This window comes from Notamacropus eugenii, chromosome 4, assembly GCF_028372415.1.
Source record: "Notamacropus eugenii isolate mMacEug1 chromosome 4, mMacEug1.pri_v2, whole genome shotgun sequence".
Taxonomy (NCBI): Eukaryota; Metazoa; Chordata; class Mammalia; order Diprotodontia; family Macropodidae; genus Notamacropus; species Notamacropus eugenii.
Window position 1 is genome coordinate 33,075,501 of NC_092875.1, and position 20,358 is coordinate 33,095,858.

Below are 20,358 nucleotides of genomic sequence, written 5' to 3' on the forward strand. Positions count from 1 at the left end.
ACACAGGCAGTGTGTGTGAAAGGCAGGACTCTAACTCAGGTCTTCTGGATTCAAAGACCATATTTCTGTTTACTATGCTATCATCATCATCATCATCATTGTTTCTTCCTCATCCACCTCCTCCTCCTCCTCCTCCTCCTTCTCCTTCTTCTTCTTCTTCTTCTTCTTCTTCTTCTTCTTCTTCTTCTTCTCCTTCTTCTTCTCCTTTTCCTTTTTCTCCCTCTTCTTCTTCTTCTCCTCCTCCTCCCGCTACTACTCTACTACTACTACTTTTATTCCTACTCCTACTATCACTACTCCTACTTCTCCTCCTCCTCCTTCTGCTACTACTACTAGTATGGTTCCTGTCTAACCCAGAGCATTTGTTCCTCATCAGAACGTGAATGAACTAAACCAATGGCTGTCAGCCATCCGCAAAGCCAGTGTCTGCAATGAGGACATGCTGCCCTCCTGCCACCCAGGGGCCTTCCGAGGCAACCGCTGGACCTGTTGCCTCCAGCAAGATCGCACAGGTGACCCATAGACTGGGCCTAGAGCATGGTTGGGCTGGCACATGGCTGGCACAGGATGAGGTTGACCTGAATTGGGGTTGGCACTGAGGATTTGGAATTCAGGCAGCAGCATCCGCTCCCTGCCAACCTGGTCCCCCCTGCCCTTTTCTGGCAGTCCAGGGTTGTAGCCGCACCCACTCAGCCGTGACCCTTGGAGACTGGAGTGACCCCCTGAATCCTGATGCAGAGGCCCAGATGGTGTATCGGCAGCTGCTTCTGGGGAAGAACAAACTCAGGTGGGTGTTCATGAGTGTCAGAGGAGGGAGGAGACTTGAGGGAGAAGAGAGTTGGGGAGGTGCAGTAACAACTATGGCCACCAGAGGCCAGCCCTGTGACCAGGCATCCTTTCCAGGATGGGAGCTCAAAGAGCCTTTAGTCTTTATTTTACAGATGAGGAAACTGAGACCAAAGAGAATAAGTGAGTTGCCCAGGATTACATAGGTAGTAAAGAGCAGAGTCTGCATTTGAATCCAGGCTCTTGCATTCCAAATCCATCATTCTTTCTACTATCACAGGATGATGCACTCAGAGATAAGAAAAGACTTCACAAAATTAAAATAATACTGATATATGTGTATATACATATATAATATCTAACATTTATATAGCATTTACTATGTACCAAGCACTGTGCCTATAGACACACACAAATGTAATATTATATGTGTAACATACATACACACTTTAAGGTTTATAAAGATTTTACACATATTATTTCCCTTGATCGTTATCACAGTCCTGTGAGGCACTGAAAATGTTAAGGCCATTTTAAAGATGAAAAAACTGAGGCTCACATCAAGTTCAAACTCTGGTTTTCCTAACTCTGAGACCCCCACTATTTCCACGATACCACACTGTCTCTTTGAGTGTCAGAACTTCGAGGGGAATGTCAGTGCTGGGAAGGACCTTAGACCATTATCTATAAAATTGGGGGGTGCTGGACTACCTGGGCTCAAAAGTCTCTTTCAGTTCCAAATTTTTAACTCACATGATTCTGCTGAGTTGGAATGGACTTCAGGTACCATCTAGTCAAACCCCCCACCTCTACCACCACTACCACCAGTTTCACATATGAGGAAAATGGATCCCGAAGAAGGAAATTGACATGAATATTTCACAAGTATCAAGTGGAAGAATTAGGGCGTGAACCCAGATCCTCTGACTCTACAATTCTCTCTCTGTGTCTTTCTGTCTCTTTGTCTCTGTCTCCATGTCTCTTTGTCTCTGTCTCAGTTTCTCTGTCTATGTCTCTCTGGCTCTGTCTCTCTCTGCCTTTGTCTCTTTCTGTCTATGTCTGTGTCTGTCTGTCTGTCTTTCTCTCTGCCCAGGAAGAAATATATTGAGTTTTCTGAGGAGGACATCAAGCAGGAACAGGAGGTGATAAAGGGCCAGAGTTGCCTGGAAGGTAAGAACATCTGGTTGGAGTCCTTCTCCTTCTCCTCTCTACTCCCCCTGCCTACATATTCTCATCACTTATGCATGTGTGGGGTCCAGGTTTCCCGTGTCACTCCTGGTGCACTCCTTACCAGAGCCCATGGTGGGGCACTAGCACTTTGACTCAGGGTAGAAAATTTTAAGAGCACCTACAGCTCCATCTGGCCCTAGCTCCTCACTTGCCCTGCTTTGCCTTATCTCCAGTTGCAGCACCAGTGCATGTACACTTCTTTTCAGCGATTGTATTCTAGGCGAGCCCCCACTGGTGGTATTTGTCCCAGGCACAAAAAATCCATGGTTCCAAATCTGTTCTAAGTCATCAACCAGCTCCACAACCCTATTTGGCAGCCAGAATTATGGACCTAGAATGTTCTTTGCTGCACTCAAGCAATGTGACCTTAGGATCCTCTGTCACTCACCTGTGGCCAGCATCTAATTCCATTTCACCTTCCCAAATTGTTGTGTACTCCAGTTTAGTGTTAGTAGAGTCTAGCGGGTACATCTCCCAAAAAGGAGACCTCATAATATTTTCCACGATTCATTGAATTGTTTTACCTGTTCTGTGGGATTCTCTGGGGCCCTGATTCTCAGGTTGGTTCAGATGGAGGGTTCATCAGATTTAGAGCCTTGAGCTCATGTCCAACTACTTTATTTTACAGAATAGGAAACTGAATCCAGAGGAATAAAGTGATTAGGTATTAGGAAGCAAGTCATTTGTGTGTTATATTTCTGTGTGTGTGTGTGCGCGCGCGCGTGTGTGTGTGTGTGTGTGTGTGTGTGTGTGTAGAGCCAGGACTTGAACTCAATTCCTCTGATTCCAAACCAACGACTCTGATCTGATAACATACTTGAATTTGTCCTGATGGTCAGGGTGGCACAGTCTCTTGACCATTCTCCCCTTTTCTCTTCCACCAGAAGAGAAGGCTGGTGTTCCTGAGAAGGAAAGAACCCCCACAGCTGCAGCTGCAGCCCATCTACTGGTTGTGATTGAGGACCTGGAGCAGGCCCACAAGACCTTTGAGCAGCAAGAAAAGGAGCAAGTAGCTAGAGGCTCCCTCCATTCCTAAGGTCTCCATCCTCCTCTCCCCATTGTCCTGGGACATTTTTTTATCAGGGAAGGAAGAGCTAATGTCCAATGAATAGTAAAGGGCAGGAGCCCAGAAAATAGCTGACCTGGCCGTGTCCCTCCTCAGGGCTGCTTCCTGACTTCTTGCCCCTTCCCCTTACTTACTCCTTGGCTACCCAGAGATGCTGAACCTGGAGATTCACTTGCCTGGGATGACCCCCTCCAACTTCCTAGTTGCCATCAAGGCTGAGATACCTGGGACCATTGGCCAAGGAGGCTGGACTGTTTCTCATGTAGCCCACAGCCCACATTGGCCCAACCCTTCAGGGTGCCCTCGGGGTTGCCCTCCCAGGTATGGTGCTCAGACCTTTCCCCTCCACCCACAGTCCCACCCTGAGCAGAGGGTCCTGTGCCCCAGATGATAGCTGTCAGCTTGGAATGGAGCAGGGAACCAAGCTCCATCTAGAGAAGTAGAGAAGACTGGGCTCTCCCTGGGGCTCATACCTCTATGAATCTCAGGAACCATCAGGTTTAATCCTTCATTTTACGGATGAAGAAATTGAGCCTAGGAAGGGTCAGTGATTTGGTCACAGGTAGGGAGAGCCTGAGTCAGGTTTTGAACACAGGTCTTGACTCCAGTTTCCTGGGAACTAGGTATGTCATTCCAAGAGGTGGACAAAGGAGGATTTGAATCCTGATTGGTGTCTCCAGGAGTGGAGATGGGATAATGTGGAAAGATTCCCACTCTCCCTTGAGATTGATGGCCTCTACTGACAGCAAGCCACGGTGGGGGAACAGAACACTTCTAACCACTCCAGATGGGGTACAAACCTCAGTTTCCTCAACAAGCCAGTCATCCTCTAAATGGATTGAACTAATCTGAACCCTATAAGCTGGGGTGGTCCAAGGCCATGTGATGTGAATTCTTTTTCAGTCATTTTGATCCTTTAGCCCACCCTCAATGGGGTGGGCACATCTGGACCCTAGGCAGGGGCACTCAATAACTCCCTCCTGTGGTTTTAAATCCTTGCTCCTCAATCTCTATCTGATCATTAAATCTCAGATGGGGAAGAAACCTTCAGAGGCCATCTCTTCTAACCTGTCTCCATACATGATTCTGATATTCCATAGCATCCCATTCAGCATGATATCAGGCCTTCTTTTGGAGACCTTCATTGATGGGGAGCTCGCTAACTACCAAGGCAACCCATTCCTTTCTGGACTGATATTGTTAGCAAGCCTTTCCTGACTTTGAGTCTAAAAATGTCACTTTACAACTTTATATTCTGGATCTCTGCTCCAAGTTTTCCCCTCAGGACTAGCTGGACACATCTAATCCCTCTCAGTCCTTTATATACATATATACTTTATGTTGTCTCTTCTCTGGGCTAAACCTCCCCAGTTCTTTCCATCAGTACTTGTATGGTACAGTCCTTTGCTTCTTCCTAGCCCATCATGGGATCTGCCTTTGGACCTCGCTGGCCAATACAACGCCCTCTTTGCATGAACCCTCTCAGCTCTAGGTTGCTAGTCTTGTGAATGGGGAGGAGAGGATCCTTATCTAGGATCTTTCATGAATCAATTTGGGGGGATGCCCTTGTACTATTCTCTATCGATTAGGGATTCCTCTCATGACCTTTTGTGCCTGAGTGGGCCCCCAGCTGTAACTTTTGGGATTGAGGTTGGAAACAAGGATGAGGTAGCCCAGTCTACCTGGGCTGAGAAGGTTGGGGGTGGGGGTGGGGATATTGCCTTCCAGAAGATTCTAGGATCTAGAATTGGAAGAAGGAATTATCTAGTCCAGTATCCTTATTTTATAGAATAAACAGGGTCAGGGTCACATGGGTAGTAAATGAAAATTTAAATCCAGGTCCTGTGACTCCAAATCCAATGTCTTATCCCTATCCAATGCTGGGTCAAAGCAGAGATTCTGGAATCTGGGATTTGACTCTACCAAAGACCACAAGATGAATGTGGAGAGCTTTGGAGAATCACAGACCTAGCCAGGACCCTAGGGTGAAGGGTTCCTCAACCAATCGAGGCTATCCGTGATCCCGTGATCCTTGTTACTCATCAAGAGTTGGGCTTGAGGAAGAAAGAAAAGGGCAGATTTATCTTTGGGGGCAGTAGAGCCTGAAAGGGTGGTGTCCCAGGTGCTCCCTCCATCCAACTTCAGAGCCACCTGAATAAATGGCAGTTTTACCTTTGGTCACCAGGGGGAGCTCAGCTCCACTCCCTGAAATGAGATTTTGGAGTTCCCAGAGCCTTCCTCAGATAAGCTAGGACAGTTTAGAGGGAGGGCAAATGTCCCTATAAAGGAAAACCTGGGAGCTGAGATAGGAGGTTCCAGCTAATGGAGCCCCCCAGATGTAGGCGAAGGGGCGACACATGACTGGCATTTGTGCTGGGGAACAGAATTCAGTGTCTTTGTGATGGTTTGGGGAAGGGACCTTTTTTTCGGGGCGGGGGGGCCCTCAGCTCTCCTAGTCCCCCTAAGTATGCCTGCTACAGTTGGTGAACTTATGTAGGGGGCAGAGGGATGCCCTAGAAGGGTGAGTGGAGGGACTTCTGCCAACCCCTGTTCTTCAGTTCTCTAGGAGGGATCCCTGCCCTGACTTCTTTCTCTCGTCCAACATCCTTCCAATCAACATTTATTAAACACTTAACACGTGTACAACTTGGCCCCAGGCTCGCCAAGAGAAAGTACCCTGGGGCAGTGGGACAGGGCTGAGTCTTCTTGTTTTTATTAGCTCCTGAAGAACATGGGCTCAGGGACCTCAGAAGCCATATAGTCCAATTCCCTCATTTTATAATAATAGGTTCAACAGACGTGCTGAATAACTGAATGAATGGATGGATGACGAGTGAGTTAATGCATGGAAACTGGCACTGTGTGTATATGGTGGGAGGGGAGTCGAAGATATAATAAAGAGATAATATCGATCCACACCTTTCCCTAGGACGGACAGGGGAGGGTGCAGATTTCACTTACTATGATTCGTTGACTCTCCAGGATTTTCCAAGGGTCTACTTGATCCTCAGGGGCTAGTAACTTTCTCAGTCTGGAGCTAGAACCACTGCACCACTTTGTGGTTATGCTCAGAACTGCACTTTCCCCAACATCGGACCTAGGCAAAGTGCTTTGTCCAGGGATATCTACCCCACCCCAGTCCCCTTACCCAAATCCGGATAAGCCCGCTTCCAGAAGGCAAAGGAGTGTGATGGAACCTTCCCTCTCACACCCATTCCCCAGTCTTTACCAATGGGAGGACAACATGGGGAGGAGAAAGGCGATTTATTTCTCCACCCACAGTGGGAATGGTGGTTTTTTGAAAGAGCATTTGTTGACATCCCTTTAACTCCTGGCCGACTTCCACAGTGGCCGCCAATCAACAGAGGCAGAGCTGGTGAGTTGCCTAGGCAACAGGCGCCTGGTTGGCTGGGAGCTGTCATATCTTTGCGTTCCCCTCCCAACACCGAAAAAAAAAGTTAACTCTTTGTCACCCACTCTCCTTTTTAAGGATTTTTCTGCAGCAAGGAGGTCTCATCGGAGTCCCCACCCCCCATCTCCCACCTCCAGCGAGTGATTGGCTCCAGGATAGGGTTTACACTTCTCAAAAGGGATGCCTCAGAAATCCCACAGTTGGGATGGGAGGGGTTTGGTATGGGAGCGGACCACCTGTGTGGTCACATCTGTCACCTCCTATAGGCAGATTGCTGTAAGGACAGGTAGATGTCAAGGTGGGGGTAAAAGGGGAGGTGAGACAAAGAGAAAAAGAAGCAAGATTCCTCCCCCTTCACCCTAGTGCCACCCTCTCCCCCTTCCCCACCCAGGGTTATCCATTTATTTCCGCAATTATATGTGCATGTTTCCCCTCTGCCCCACCCCCCCAAAACACACACATAACATAGAACCTAGAATCCACCCAGAACCCCCAAGTCCATCCCTGTCCACTAGTAAGAGACAGTGTGGTGGGGAGGGAGAAGGAGGGAGGGAGGGAAGAGGGAAGATAAGCGGGGAGGGAAAGAGAAATAGGGAGGGAGAGAGGGAAAGGAGGGGGAGAGGAAGAGGAAAGGGAGGTAGATGCTCTAGACTGGTCTGGGTGTTTCCCTACGGGTGTGTGTGTGTGTGTGTGTGTGTGTGTGTGTGTGTGTAATAGCATGGGTGGGATGCTGAGTTCCCATTAGGTTACTGTGTCAGCCAAGGCACAGATATGTTATTTCCTGGCTGTGTGGTCTTGGACAAGCATCTTCTGCTCGGAGCAGATAAGTAGTTCAGACCAGCAGATCTCTAAGATTCCTTCCAGTTCTAAGTCATTTCTCCTTGCCTGAACTTCAGTTCATTCATCTTTAAAATGGAACCATGAATACCTGAATTGCCCACCTCATAGGGTTGTTGTGAGGAAAGTGTTTTGTAAACTGAATGCTATAAAATGGGAAAGATTATTTCATTCAGGGGCTCAGGGTGTTTTCTTGGACGGTTTTTTGGTGTGTGTATCTTTCCTCCCTCCCAAGAATGTGTGTTTGCTTGCCAATCTATTACTTGCTGTCATACTGAAAGAGGGAAGATCTAAATATTTGTCCCTAGCCTAGACCCTGGTAAGACTGATTTCCACCTTCCAGGTAGGAGAGATGCTGGCAGCCTGTCTGTTGGAGGATGTGGGGCGGCAGAGGAGGGTGAAGGGATAGAAGAGTGACATGTCCAGAAAAGCAAGGAGCATGGACAGCCTGGAGGAGGGACCCAGGTCTCAGTCCTTTGAAGATGGCTCCAAGACCCCCTGGGCTGTGAGCTCTGCCAAGACGTTGTCTAGGTAGTTGGGGTCTGGGTAGCCATGTCCAGTGAGGTTGGAGCCAAACTCCGTCTTGTGGTGGATCTCATTCCAGACAACGGTGTCTGATTCACCCGTTGTGTTGGACGTTCCAATGGTGAAGATTAGCCTTCGGTCCCAGGCCATGATGAGCAATCGGAGCACCTAAGGGGATGGGGACAAGGAAGGTTATGGACAGAGTCAGGGTTGCGGGTGGGCAGCCACCCATGTGATATAAATAAGGGGTTCCCAAGAAAGCTTCTTTTCTAAAAGATCTTCCTTCCTGACACATGGGGCACCTGATACTGCTCTTCTAGCTATCTTTTGATAGAAGCTACTATCTCTAGAAGGCTCTCTTAAAAGCAAGTGTGTTACCCGAAAGGGAAGGATACTTCAGAAAGAAGTAGACTCTGACACCCACTTGGCATGTGATTCTGGGCAAGCCAGTTCCCCTCTGAGGCCACCTTCACCTCCCCTATAAAATGATGGGGGATGGTAATCTCAGATGATCTCTAAGTACTCTCCGGGCTCTGATATTCTCTCTCCTGTGACTCCTTTTGACTCTGACAGTAAAACAGATTAAATTCAACTTGGGGAGATTTGGCACCTTCAAACCTGAGCCCTAGGGAGGTGCCATTTGGGCAGTAGACTGACCCAAAGCCTGCCCAAGGTCTCACCAGCCTTGCAGAAAGGCAGAGGTGGGGAGAAGCTCAGTTCCCCACTCCTCTCCCCTAGGCTGTGATGCTCAGCCAGCCTGGGGGATTCTTGTTCCTTCTTGTCCCCTCCCTTTCCTTCCTGATGACCCACCTTGCGACCCTTCTCGTTGTCAGGCAAGTAGCAGTGCCGGGGAAAGCCTCTTGCTGTGAACTTCTTGCCAGGGTTGGGGTGCTCAGGACCCTGCAGGGTTGGGGAGCATAGCAGAGTGGGAAGGGAAGAGAGAAACCAGGCTCAGGGAGTGGGGACCTGGACCCTCCCCTCAACTGTTTGCAGCTAGTTTCTGGGCTAAGTTCTACCCTGGCTGTTTCCCTCCTAATTCCCAAACCTTCAATAAAGGCACAACTTTAGGAGCTGGGAGAGCTGTATTGGGGACACAAGGGGATTTTCTCTTGCTGCCAGCAGGTGGAGCAGAAAGCAACCTAAATTTATCCCCCTGGAGCGCATGTAAGGACCTAAAGTTCTAGATTCCTTAGTATCTGAAGTTCTGAAGTGCCCTGGCTTCCTATTTTCTTTCCCCCACCCCCAGATGGCCTTCCAGGTGGGACACAGCAGATTTCCTAGGACAGATGCCCTGGGACCAGCTCTCCTTCCACCCGAGTCTGAGGACTCCTCTGCGAGTGGCATCTTCAGACAGATATTATCTGCACAAGTTTCTGGGCTTAGCTTATCTAGAGAGCTCCCTAGAATGGTTCCCTATGATTTGAACTCCTAAATACTAGGGGCAGGAATGAAAGGAGAGAGGAGTCGGGCACCTGGTGGTGGGGCAGTGGTGGCCAAGGGCAGCTGGGGGCAATACCTTGTGGATCAGGGCAGTTGCAGCCTGGGGTGAAGGGGTCCAACTCACCTGGATGCCAGTAGGTATATCATAGACGATTCGGATAGTCTGGGTGTCCGTGTAGCCAGGGAGTGAATGGGGGATAAGGTGGAATTCCATCTTCCCTGGGGGCTGAGTCCCCGTTTTCTCCCCATAAATGGCCTTACAGGTGGGGCACTGAAGGCTGCCATCCTGCTGGGCAGAATAGAGCTCCGGATCAGCACCCTTCCCCACTAAGCTGTTCTCCCACTGACGCTTGGTCATTCCCCACAACATGGCTTTATGCCCAGGAGTCCAGCTATGAGAGCCTCTGGAGATCTGACCTCTCTAGTCTTGGTCTATCTCTCCCCACCTCTCAGTCTATCTCTGCTCCCTACTGTCTCTTCTCCTCTCAGCCTCTCTCTACCCTTTGGTCTGTCCCTTTTCCCTCACTTTGTCTCTCCCTTACTTAGCTTCCCCCCCAGTCTGTCTCTCTCTCCTCAAGGTATCTCTCTCTCTCTCCTCAGCCTGTCTTTCTTCCCCTCTCAGCTTGTCTCTTCCCCCCAGTCTGCCTCTCTCCGTCACAGCCTATCCCTCCTCAGTCTCCCTCTCTTCATCAGCCTCTCTCCCTCACTTGGTCTGTCTCTTTTCCTCAGCCTGTCTCTCCTTCCATCCACCATCCTGTGCTCTCCCACCACCCTGTCTGCCCCCAAGGCCACCTTCCCCAGGGATACCTTGTTGCCATTGTTGTACATGGCCACCAGGCACAGGAGGTGGTACATGTGCCCACATTTGCCCAGCTTGCCCACAAGCTCTGGCCTCACACCCTTGTGGCGGAGAACTCCCTCGTATCCAGATGCGGTGACCAGTCGCTCCATGCAGATGGTGCAGTCCTGCCAGAGATGGGAGTAGAGATGCGGGCCAAGACTTACTCAGAGACACAGGAAGGGCACATTGTGAAAGGAGCGAGGGACTTGAAAAATCTAGCCCTATCATTTTATTGGGGAAACTGAGGTCAGAGAAGGGAAAGGACTTGATCAAGGTCACACAGTGAGTGGCACAGCCCAGCTCTCTTGACTTCCAGTTTGGGTTTCATGGAACTGAAGCTTTAATGAGTAAAATGACACTAAGAACTAGATTTTTGGGGGGTCCTTACTTGTGGTTTCATCTTTAGAAGTAACTCTCAGTTAGTCAGTCAACAAGCATTTATTAGGTGCTTCTTTATCAGACAGGTGGCACAGTGGATAAATATAGCATAGTAGGATATAATAGGATATAGGACATATATATAGGATATAGGATATATTTATAGGATAAATATAGCATAGGGTATTGTCCCTCTTTGGTTTGGCTGCCCCTCTGGACCTGCAGTCAGGAAGACCTGAGTTCAAATCCATGCTTAGACACTTACCAGCTGTATGACCTTGGCCAAAGATCCCTTTGGTGATTGTATTATGGAGGGGATTTCCTTACAGGGGACAGATCTAGACTAGACACCATTTCTGTAGCTAGCTTTGTGTCTCTCCCTAGAGAACGTGAGCTTTCTCAAGGCAGGGTTTTGTCCTTGTATCATCCTCAACTGGGTTGGCGCATAATTAAGCTTAAGCTTAATAAATCTGTCTGCCTCTGTTTCCTCCTCTGTAAAATGGGGATAGTAGCACTTATCTCCCAGGGTTGTTGTGAAGATCAAATGAGATAATAATTATAAAGGATTTTGTAAATCTTACAGTGCTATATGTTAACTATTACAAATGTTATTATTAATAATAATACATGTTGGAACTATGCTATGCACTGGGGATAGAAAGAAATTCCCTCTCTCAAGGCAAACTGGCAACTGCTCAGGATTTGATAATTTTCTAGGGTTGTCTGGGATGCAGAGACATCCCAGGAGCACCCAATTAGTCTGTACTCACAGTGGGACTGGAGCTCAGGTCTTCCTGACTCAAGATGCCTCTCTATACATTATGCCATGGTATGTCTCTGAGCAAAGGATCGAGGAGATGAATTCCCCTTCAGGACTGTGGGACATCTGCTAAGTTATATAACCTCTGTGGACCCTCAAAAAGGGGCAATGCTGTATTTTCTTTCATAGAATTTTTAATGGAGAGCTAGAAGGGCCATTAGGAATCATCTAGTCTGACCCCTTCATTTTAGAGATGAGGGAAACTGAGACTCAGAAACGAGTGAGTCACACCAAACTCAAGTTTCCTTTCAGCTCTGAGGTCTGATTCGTTTCATGCTTTGGATATTGACACTTCATACTTCCCCATTGGAGGCAGCCAGGTGGTGCAGTGGATACAGCATTGGAGTCAGGAGGATCTGAGTTCAAATTTGACCTCAGACACTTGTTAGCTGTGTGACCCTTGGCAAGTCACTTAATCCTAAATGTCTCAAAAAAAAAGAACATATGTTGCCCTGTTGGTCTCCTGCCCCAACCAGTTGATAAATCCTGTGGATTCTACTTCTCAATTTTTTTCACATCTATTATTAGATTTTTTTTTTATCTGCACAAGTTCCTGGGCCTAGGTTATCCAGGCCCCTCCTCTCCCTTCTCACTGCCACTACCCTAATTTGGGTCCTTATCAATTCTTGTCTGAAGTATTATAATAGCCTCTTAACCTCTTAAGCCTCTTAACTGGGCTTTCTTTTCCAATTTATCCCCCTCTAAGGATGAATAACTGTAAATCATTGCTGTAATTGTCATTTCCTTTGCTCAAAAAATCTTCTGTGGCTCCCTATTACCTAGAGAAAAAAGTGTGAACTCCTGACTGGGATGCAAAGTCTCCAACACCTGGCTCTGGTTTTTGCTTATGCTATTCTCCTTGGCATTCTCTGTGATCCAGCCAGTTGGATTATCCTCTGTAAACTACTCTTGTCCCATCTTCTCTTTGTACTTTTGCTCACAATATCCCCCTCCCCCCACCCTGGGAACAGATCTCTCTGGCCCTTCAAGGTCTAACTCAGGTGCTACTTCCTCTGTGAAACCTCCAACCTCCTGACATGAAGGATCCCGTCAAAGTTTTCCTCCACCTTTGCTAGGAGCTGTCCATTGTACTAAACTCCCTCCCTGGTGGCGCTGGTTACTTGCATACAAGTCCTTCTCCATACTCCAAAAACCATTTAGACTATAAGTTTCTTAAGAGCAGGTGCTTTATTCCTCTTTGCATCCACAGGGCTGTGCACATAGTAGGCACTTAAAGTTATATTCCTAAAGCATAGGTTTGACCATGTCCCTCCCCTGTTCAACAAACTTTCATGGTTCCCTGTCACCTTTAGGATCAAAGACCAATTCCTCTGTTCAGTATCGAAGCCCTTCAAACTGATGTCAAGGATCAAATATAAACTTCTTAGACATATATAACTTTGCCTCTACTTACCTTTCCAGTCTTCTTATACTTCACTCCACGAAATCTTTTATCCAGCTTCACTGGACAGTTTGCTGGTTTTGCCCTTGACCCTTTACCTCTCAACAATGTGCCTTTGCACTGGCTTTTCCCCATGTCTAAAGTGACTCAGTTTCCCCGGCTTCCTTTAAAACTTAGTTCAAATCACTTCTTCCATAGGAGGCCTTGCCAGTGTCCCAGCTACTAGTGCCTTCCCCTCTTAGACTACCTTCCACCTGTTCTATGTATATCATCACGTATGGACGTGATTGTTTACATCTTGTCTTCTCCATTAGAATGGAAACTCCTTGCATGCAGGGACTGGCTTTTGCCTTCTGATGTATTCCTAGAGCTTAGCACAATGCCTGATACCTAGTCAGTCACTGCTTAATAAAAGCTTGTTGACTGCTCAACTATCTCCCCAGCCTTATTAATTATTCCCCTTCATCTTATTATTATCCCTTACACATGGCATTTTATCTCCTTTCTCCAGGCCTTTGCCTATACTGTTCCTCATGCCTGGAATGCCCTCCCTCTTCATCTCTGCCTCTGGGAATCCCTGACTTTCCCACAAAACTCAGCTTGAACCCCATCTCCTCAATGAAATCCTTTTGATCCCTGCAGCTCTTAGGTATCCCCACCCCCACAAACATTACCCTGAAACAGACTTTGCATCTGCTATCGCCTAGACCAGAAGTTGCAAAGTCTTTGTTGATCTGTATTATTAGAGGGGATTTCCTGCCAGGGTACAGGTCTAGACTGAACACCATTTCTGTAGCTAGTTTTGTGCATATTCTTTCTCCCTAGAGAATGTGAGCTTCGTCAGGGCAGGGGCTAGTTCAATTTTGTCCTTGTAGCATCCCCAGCTAGCTCAGTTTGGCACATATTAAGCTTAAGTTTAATAAATGCTTATTTACTGATTGAATTTTCCAACATGTCCTGTTCCCCTTCCCCCCCACGCTGACCCAACCGCCCCTTCCCTGAATGTTCAGGCTCAGGTCCTCTCCCGCCCCTAGCCTTTCTTATTCCAGGACTCTCTCTAGAGCCCCCTGCTGAGGTGTGTGGGGGGGGGGGGCCCTGCCTCCCTCCCCAGGCTGTGAAAGCTCTAGTCCAGGAGAAGAGATCCTTGCCCCATCTCATGATTCAGGCCCTAGGACATGGTCCACAAGGCAGACAATAGCCACACACCCCACATAGCCCTCACAAGTTCTGCCTCTAGGTTTACCTCATCAGGCGGATTCTTCACCTTCTGCATGTATCTTCGAACCACATCCTCAGGATTCTTACCTATGGAGAATGGGAGGAGACAGGGGTTGGAATGGGCCAGGGCCACAGCTCCCCTTCACTCCTTCCTCCCCCCACCTCCAGTGTCATCAAGCCCTCTAGGTAAGGACCTCACCCAAGTTGATTTCTGCAGGGACTCCTTCTCTAGGATCCCACACCCAAATCCCACTTCAAGAGGCTTTCCTAGGTTCTGGGGAGCAGAGGGGTCCAAGAGTGAAAGGGGAATGGAAGGGGTGGATAGATAGGGAAGAAAAGTTGATTCTGGGGAGGAGCCAAGAGGGTCCAGCCATACTCTTTTTCAGATGTTTCTTCTTGGTCTTCCGGCAGATGCCTGGGATGCCAGGCACAGGTTTGATGTCACTCTTATTAATGGGAGGTGGGTGTAGGATGGGTTTAGGAGCCCGGGTCAGGCAGACTGGCAGCCCTGCTGCACACATCAGGATTCCTGTCATCCCTGAGGAAGAGATGCAGCACAGAAAGCAAAGTCAGCTAAGGAACAGCATTAGAGAAGCTCAGATATCCTCCCAGAACCCCTCTCCTGCCCACTCTGAACTTGGAGCCACTGAGTTGGTCATCTCTCTTCCCAAGTGGAAGCCCATTCATCTCCCACTTTCCCAACTAATCTGATTCTCCCTTCTCATCAGGCACACCCACAGAATTCTAGCAGTCCTTCCTGGGCACATGCCTGGGGGTGCCAATGTGTTTGTGTTTGGGTGAGCCTAGAGATGTTTGTGTGAATGAATGGGCATGTACATTTGTGCAGGTTTGTGTATCTGTGGGAGCAATTGTGTTTGACTTTGTGTGGAGCTAAAGTACCCAGAGTTAGGAGGAGATGTCTTACCTGCCAGGGCTGGGGGCACAGGTCCTGTGCCATTCAGATTCTTCACAGGGAGTGCTGGGACCCTGGAGGAAGGAGGGAGGAGGGACATGAGATTTCCTCCTGACACTCACAAGACTGATATATCCATTCAACCTGGTGCATCAGAGTCCCTACTCATCCCTTGGCTATGTGACCTTGAGCACCCAACTCTCTGAGGTTCAATTTTGTGCTCTGTAGAACAATGGGGCTAGACTAGACAGTCTCTAAGGTCACATTGAACTTGGACATTTTTCTGCTCTGAGAATCTAACATTCTATGTCCTAAGGCCCCTCCCAGCTCTGACATCCCCTGTTCTAAGACCCTTCCCAGTTTTGACATTTCATGTCCTGAGATTCCTCACAGCTCTGATAATCTATCTTCTATGGTTTAAAGAACCTTCTAGTTCTTTGTTTTTCCAAGGAAATATTATGTGACTGTTTTCTCCTAAGGGCTGGTCTAATAATGGATGGGGTGAGAGAACAGCCTGAGCTACCCCTAGCTTCTAGAAAAGGGCCCTGTTGTTCCTGGAGGTCCTAGGCTCAGTTCTAGTTTTCTGGAAAGTTGCCTTCATGGTACTTTTATCCAGAATACGTCCAGGTCTTCTCCTACACAAGCCATCAGTGTTTTTACCTTTGGATGATCACTCAGTCTCTTTTTACCTTCTCCCTCTCCCACCCCATACCAGAGGGACCTGGTATCAACCATTAACAGTTGGCTGGCACAGTGGATAAAGACCTGCACCTGAAGTCAGGAAGACCTGAGTTTGAAACCAATCTAAGGCATCTTATTAGCTGTGTGACCCTGGCAAGTCAAATAATCTCTGCCTGACTCAGTTTTCTCATCTGTAAAATGGAGATAATAATACCACCTACCTCCCAACAAGAACAATACTTGTGAAGCACTTACCAAATCTCAAGGCCCCATAGAAATGCTCCTTACATTTATTACTAACACACTGGCTGCCTCTCCAGGGACAATGTCTCCCATTTCTTGAAGTTTCCAAAGCACTCTTCTCACCTGCCTGGTGAGGCTGGTCATGTGGACACTATTATACTTACAGAGCCAAAAAGACATGGAGGGGCTTAAATCTAGAACCAGATCATCCATTTAAATCTGGAAGGCTCCTGGAGGGTTATATGGGTCCATAGGTGTCACCAGATGGTCATAAAGGTCAAGAACCCTGGGTCTAGGACTCAGTTGTGGGGGATAGGGCAGACAGACAGACAGGGGCTGGGGGATGGAAGGCTGGGGGGCAGGGTAGGGTATGAGACTTGGCCAACTTCCCCTTGGGTCTTAGGTAGGCAGGCAGGCTCCTGGCTTCTTCCAAGCCATGCTGGACGAGGGAGGGATGGGAGACTGCAATAATTGAGCGAATCCTGCCCTGGCCTCCTGCCCGGCCCAAAAGCAGTCCAGCAGATCCACTCAGAGGGGGCCTCTCTGAGCAGATGGTCCCCCTGGCAGGCCATCAGCCAGGGCTCCTGCAGCAGACAAACACACTTCTACACAGAACAAGACAAACACATGCGGCAATGCAAACACACAGAGACACCGAGGAACACAAACCCTTGGATGGGCTCCGGGCTGTGGAAGAGCTTGGCTTTCAGGGCTGCCTATACACACACAAAGACACACACACATATGCATACAAACACATGGACACACAAAGACATTCATTCTTCTGAGAGAGCAGACCTCACACTGCTGACACCCAAGTTCTCCCCCATACCAGAGTGAATGAACTCACAAAACAGGGGCCACAAAGAAAGAAGTAGGCAAGGGTTCACAGTCATACAGACACTGACCATACACCAGCACACAAAGAAGCACCCAGAGGCATGATTCCATGTTGAGAGAGAGAGGTGGGGGGAGTGAGGGAGGGAAGGAGAGAGGGAAGAGAGAGAGAGAGACAGAGAAACAGAGACAGAGAGACACAGAGAGACAGAGAGACAGAGACAGAGTCAGAGAGAGAGGCCCACAGTTATAGGGAAACATTGTTTGCAGAAAGCCAGGCCTAGTGGACAGACAACAGTTTTGAATTCAGGAAGTTATGGTCAAGTTCTGTTTCTGCTGCTTGCACTGACTGTATGTAATCCTGGGCAAATCACTTAACCTCAGGCTCCAAACAGCTCCTTAAGATTATAAATTGAAGAGAGATCACATTGGAGAAGGAATTACTTGTTACCAGTGACATTACCGTACTTATCAGAGGCCACTGTAGGTACCCACACACTGTCCCTCTTCTCTCTCCTTTCCTGATTTCACACAACCTGACTATCCTGCCTTCCTCCTCCCTGTGGAAGCCAGTTCACTTTCCAGTTAGACCAGGCTCTGTGGCTACAGATGATTCCCAGGCTGTTTGTGTGACTGTCTCTCCTTCCCCCCAATGCTATTGTTAGCCTGAGTCCAGCAACATCAGATAGGCAGAACTAACAAGTAAAATGGAACAAAGAAGCCAGATTGTCCTGAGCCTGGCAGCAAGGGTAGCTCATGCACTGTCTACTGGTTGGGCTCTTCTGTTGGCACAGAGGGAGTCCCCTAGGGAGATATATCTAACTCAACTGGATTTATAAGGAGAACTGTTCTGGGCTAAGGGGATCCAGTCTCTTTATCACAGAATCTTAATAGTTGCAAGGGACCTCAAGGAGCATCTAATTCAAACACGAGTAAAGAGCCCTGGAGGTGATATTGGGGAAGACATTTTATCTCTTACCTATGAAATGAGGAAATTGCTGGCCTCTAAGGTCCCTTCTAGAACCAAATCTATGACCCCTGGAAGGAGGATATTATAAAGACGATTTATTTCTTCATCTCAGCCTCTCCCTTCTGGGACAGTGTAGTGGTGCAGTGGATAGAGAACCTGTCTTAGATTCAGGGAGATGTGGGTGCAAGTACAGCTTTCAATGCTCATGTTAGCTGCATGTGACCTCACTGCCCTTCTCAGAGCCCCTAAGCAACTCTTGAAGACTAAAATAGTGGGACAGTTGCCGTTCTGCACTAGTCTAGGGAGTTTCTTCACGGGGAGGACCCTATTCCAATAATCTCAAAGATTTGGTAAAAACAAAACAAAACAAAACTCTCTTCCCTACTGGCTGCCCAGATGATGGCCAGTGCCCATGCAATGTCAAAAGCTCTAAAGGAAGGACCCTGGTGGTAGATGGTGGAAGGTACCTTCTCCTCCAACACCCTTATTTTACAGGGGATGAAAGAGTCCAGAGATGTGAGGTGATTTACAAGATTCCACAGGTAGAAGGGTTGGGAAGGGTCCCACAGGATGCATGGGCGGTAATCTGTATCACTGAAGAGTTTCAATGAGCTCACAGATCCACAGAAGTGTCTTCTCTGCTCCTGCCCACAACTTTCATCAGTCCCACTGAACACCTAGTATAGTGCCTAGTATAAGTACACAGGAGGTGCTTAATAAATGTTCGTTGAGAAATCACAGAATTGTTAAAAAGGTTCATAGATCTAGAGTTGGAAGGGACCTCAAAGGCTCTCTAATCCAATCTCTTCATTTGACAATTGAGGAAACTGAGTTTAATGACTTGCCCAAGGTCACACAGGAATAAAGTCAGAGCCTAGATTTGAAAGGAAAACCTCTAATGATTATTGATTCAGATTTAGATTGATTTAGAGGAGACCTTAGAAGTTCATTTTACAGGTGAGGAAACTAAGGTAAGCAGAAGTTAAGTGACTTGTCCAGGATCATGCAGCTAGCAGATGTGTGAAGTGGATTTGAACCCAAGGCTTCCTGACTCCAAGTTACACTCCATCATATGTGTCTGAGTTAGAGCTCCTTCTGCTGTAAGAGGTCACCTAGTCTTATCAGAAAGGGAATATCCATCATTCCCATCAAGTGGTCATCTAGCTTTTGCTTGAAGCCCGGGGCCAGCCTGTGCCATTTTGACTGAACTCTATTAGGAGGTCTTCTACTTATATGAAGCCAGACTTTTGGCCACTTCCCGCCCCCCCTGCCCCCTCTGATGCTAGCTCTGCTGTCTGGGGCCAAACAAGGAGAACTCCATTTTTGCTGGACAGCTCCACAATACTTGAAGTCAGCTCCTTGCTGAGCCTTTTACAGCTTCACTAGTCAGCTCACTGTTCCCAAATGGTTTTTGACTTTCTTTGTATCCCTAGTACATACCACAGTGCCCGGCACACATCAGGTGCTTAATAATGGTTCATTAACCCAATACTTAAATTTAGGGATCTATTCTAGACCTGATGAATTCCTTAAGAGTGAGGGCAATGACTGGGTCTTAGACCTTCTTGTAGACAGTATAGACATCACCACCAGAGTTCTGACCACAGCACAAGCTCCAAATGATGGTGAGGACAGCAACCACCAGTTTAGATCTTGGAGGACATTAGATGATTTAAGATAGATCTAGTGGATTTTAAGTCGATTCTGTTATAGTAACTTTGGGAAGGGATTTTTAAAAAATTAAATCTCTCAACAGCTTGTCCATGGATAAAGACCCACTGTGGTGCAGTGGAGTGAGCTCTGGATTGGAGCCAGAGCACCTGGACAGGCTCAAATCCTGGCTCCAGTAGAGAATTTGGGGAAAGATTCCTTCCCCTTTCTGGGTCTCAGTTTCTTTTTCTGTTAAAGGTCTCTGGGGTGCCTTCTAACTTTAGATATAGGATACCTCTGACCCCCGAACAGGGTGTAAACAGGGTGTACTGCTCCCAGCCGATACTATGCACAGCCTCAGTAGAGTCATCATTGTGTCTGAGAATAGAGTTGATTATTAATTTTTGGTTAATTAATTAGATAATTTATTTTTTTAATAAGATAGGGGAGTAAGCCTTGGGGTTGGGGATTGCATGTGCTATTCATGTATGACCTTTGCTGTCAACAAGCCATTATAGTGACCAACCATGTCTGGAGCCTCCTAAGTCTGCCTTCTGTGAACCTCAAGGGAGCAGTTTTCCCACCTGGCACAGTTTAAGGGAAAGCCTGGGTTGTTTTCAATGGAATCACAAATTTATAGTTGGAGGCCCATCTAATGCAACCCCTTTGTTTTACAGATGGGGAGACTGAGCCCAGAGAGAGGAAGGTGGTTAAGTAACTGCCCCCGGTCTTCCTGACTCCAAATCCAGTAATCTTTCCACTGTACCGTACTACTGCTCAGAGGGTGCACATCTGTGCTATCTGCAAGGTGGTGAAAAGGGCATTGAGCTCATTCTGAACCTAAGTAACTCCATTTTGGTTTTAAGCAATCAGGGATTATTGTTTGGTGGAAAAACAGATATAACAAAACTTGTCTGAAAATCCCTATACCCCGCATTCTTTTTTTGAACAGATATCAGTTAGTTGTCCCAAACATTACCCCAATTTTTTTCGCACGTTTCTTAACTGTGAAATTGTTCTCCTGTTCTCCCATGAATCCTTGCACCTTGTTAGTATAACCAATCAGAACAGAGCAAATATTTCCTCTGACTTTGGTGCTTTTCTGTAAA

The 20,358-nt window shown here is 47.6% G+C and overlaps 2 protein-coding genes across 7 annotated transcripts in view; one reads left to right on the plus strand and one right to left on the minus strand.

Annotated features, from left to right (window-relative positions):
• The window catches only part of RASAL1 (RAS protein activator like 1), a 45,855-nt gene extending 38,353 nt beyond the window's left edge, over window positions 1-7,502 (plus strand). Inside the window, exons 18-22 of one of the 5 annotated variants that reach the window (XR_011965322.1) lie at window positions 377-512; window positions 667-787; window positions 1,880-1,956; window positions 2,901-3,403; window positions 3,706-7,502. Coding sequence is in view for 4 of the 5 variants with exons in the window: in XM_072600390.1 (XP_072456491.1) it covers window positions 377-512; window positions 667-787; window positions 1,880-1,956; window positions 2,901-3,052 (486 nt within the window). In the remaining variant the exon portion in view is untranslated. Of the gene's footprint in view, window positions 1-376; window positions 513-666; window positions 788-1,784; window positions 1,957-2,900 lie in introns of those variants that run through there. The other 4 variants (XM_072600390.1, XM_072600391.1, XM_072600389.1 and 1 more) reach the window with 4 other exon arrangements.
• DTX1 (deltex E3 ubiquitin ligase 1) overlaps window positions 6,332-20,358 on the minus strand; it is a 62,236-nt gene continuing 48,209 nt past the window's right edge. The window contains exons 4-10 of one of the 2 annotated variants that reach the window (XM_072600396.1): window positions 14,881-14,942; window positions 14,332-14,493; window positions 13,981-14,042; window positions 10,104-10,262; window positions 9,421-9,585; window positions 8,667-8,756; window positions 6,332-8,024 (exon numbers count right to left, since the gene is read on the minus strand). In XM_072600396.1, the coding sequence (XP_072456497.1) occupies window positions 7,800-8,024; window positions 8,667-8,756; window positions 9,421-9,585; window positions 10,104-10,262; window positions 13,981-14,042; window positions 14,332-14,493; window positions 14,881-14,942 (925 nt within the window). In that variant the 3' untranslated portion in view covers window positions 6,332-7,799. The remainder of the gene's footprint in view (window positions 8,025-8,666; window positions 8,757-9,420; window positions 9,586-10,103; window positions 10,263-13,980; window positions 14,043-14,331; window positions 14,494-14,880; window positions 14,943-20,358) is intronic. The other variant, XM_072600397.1, reaches the window with a different exon arrangement.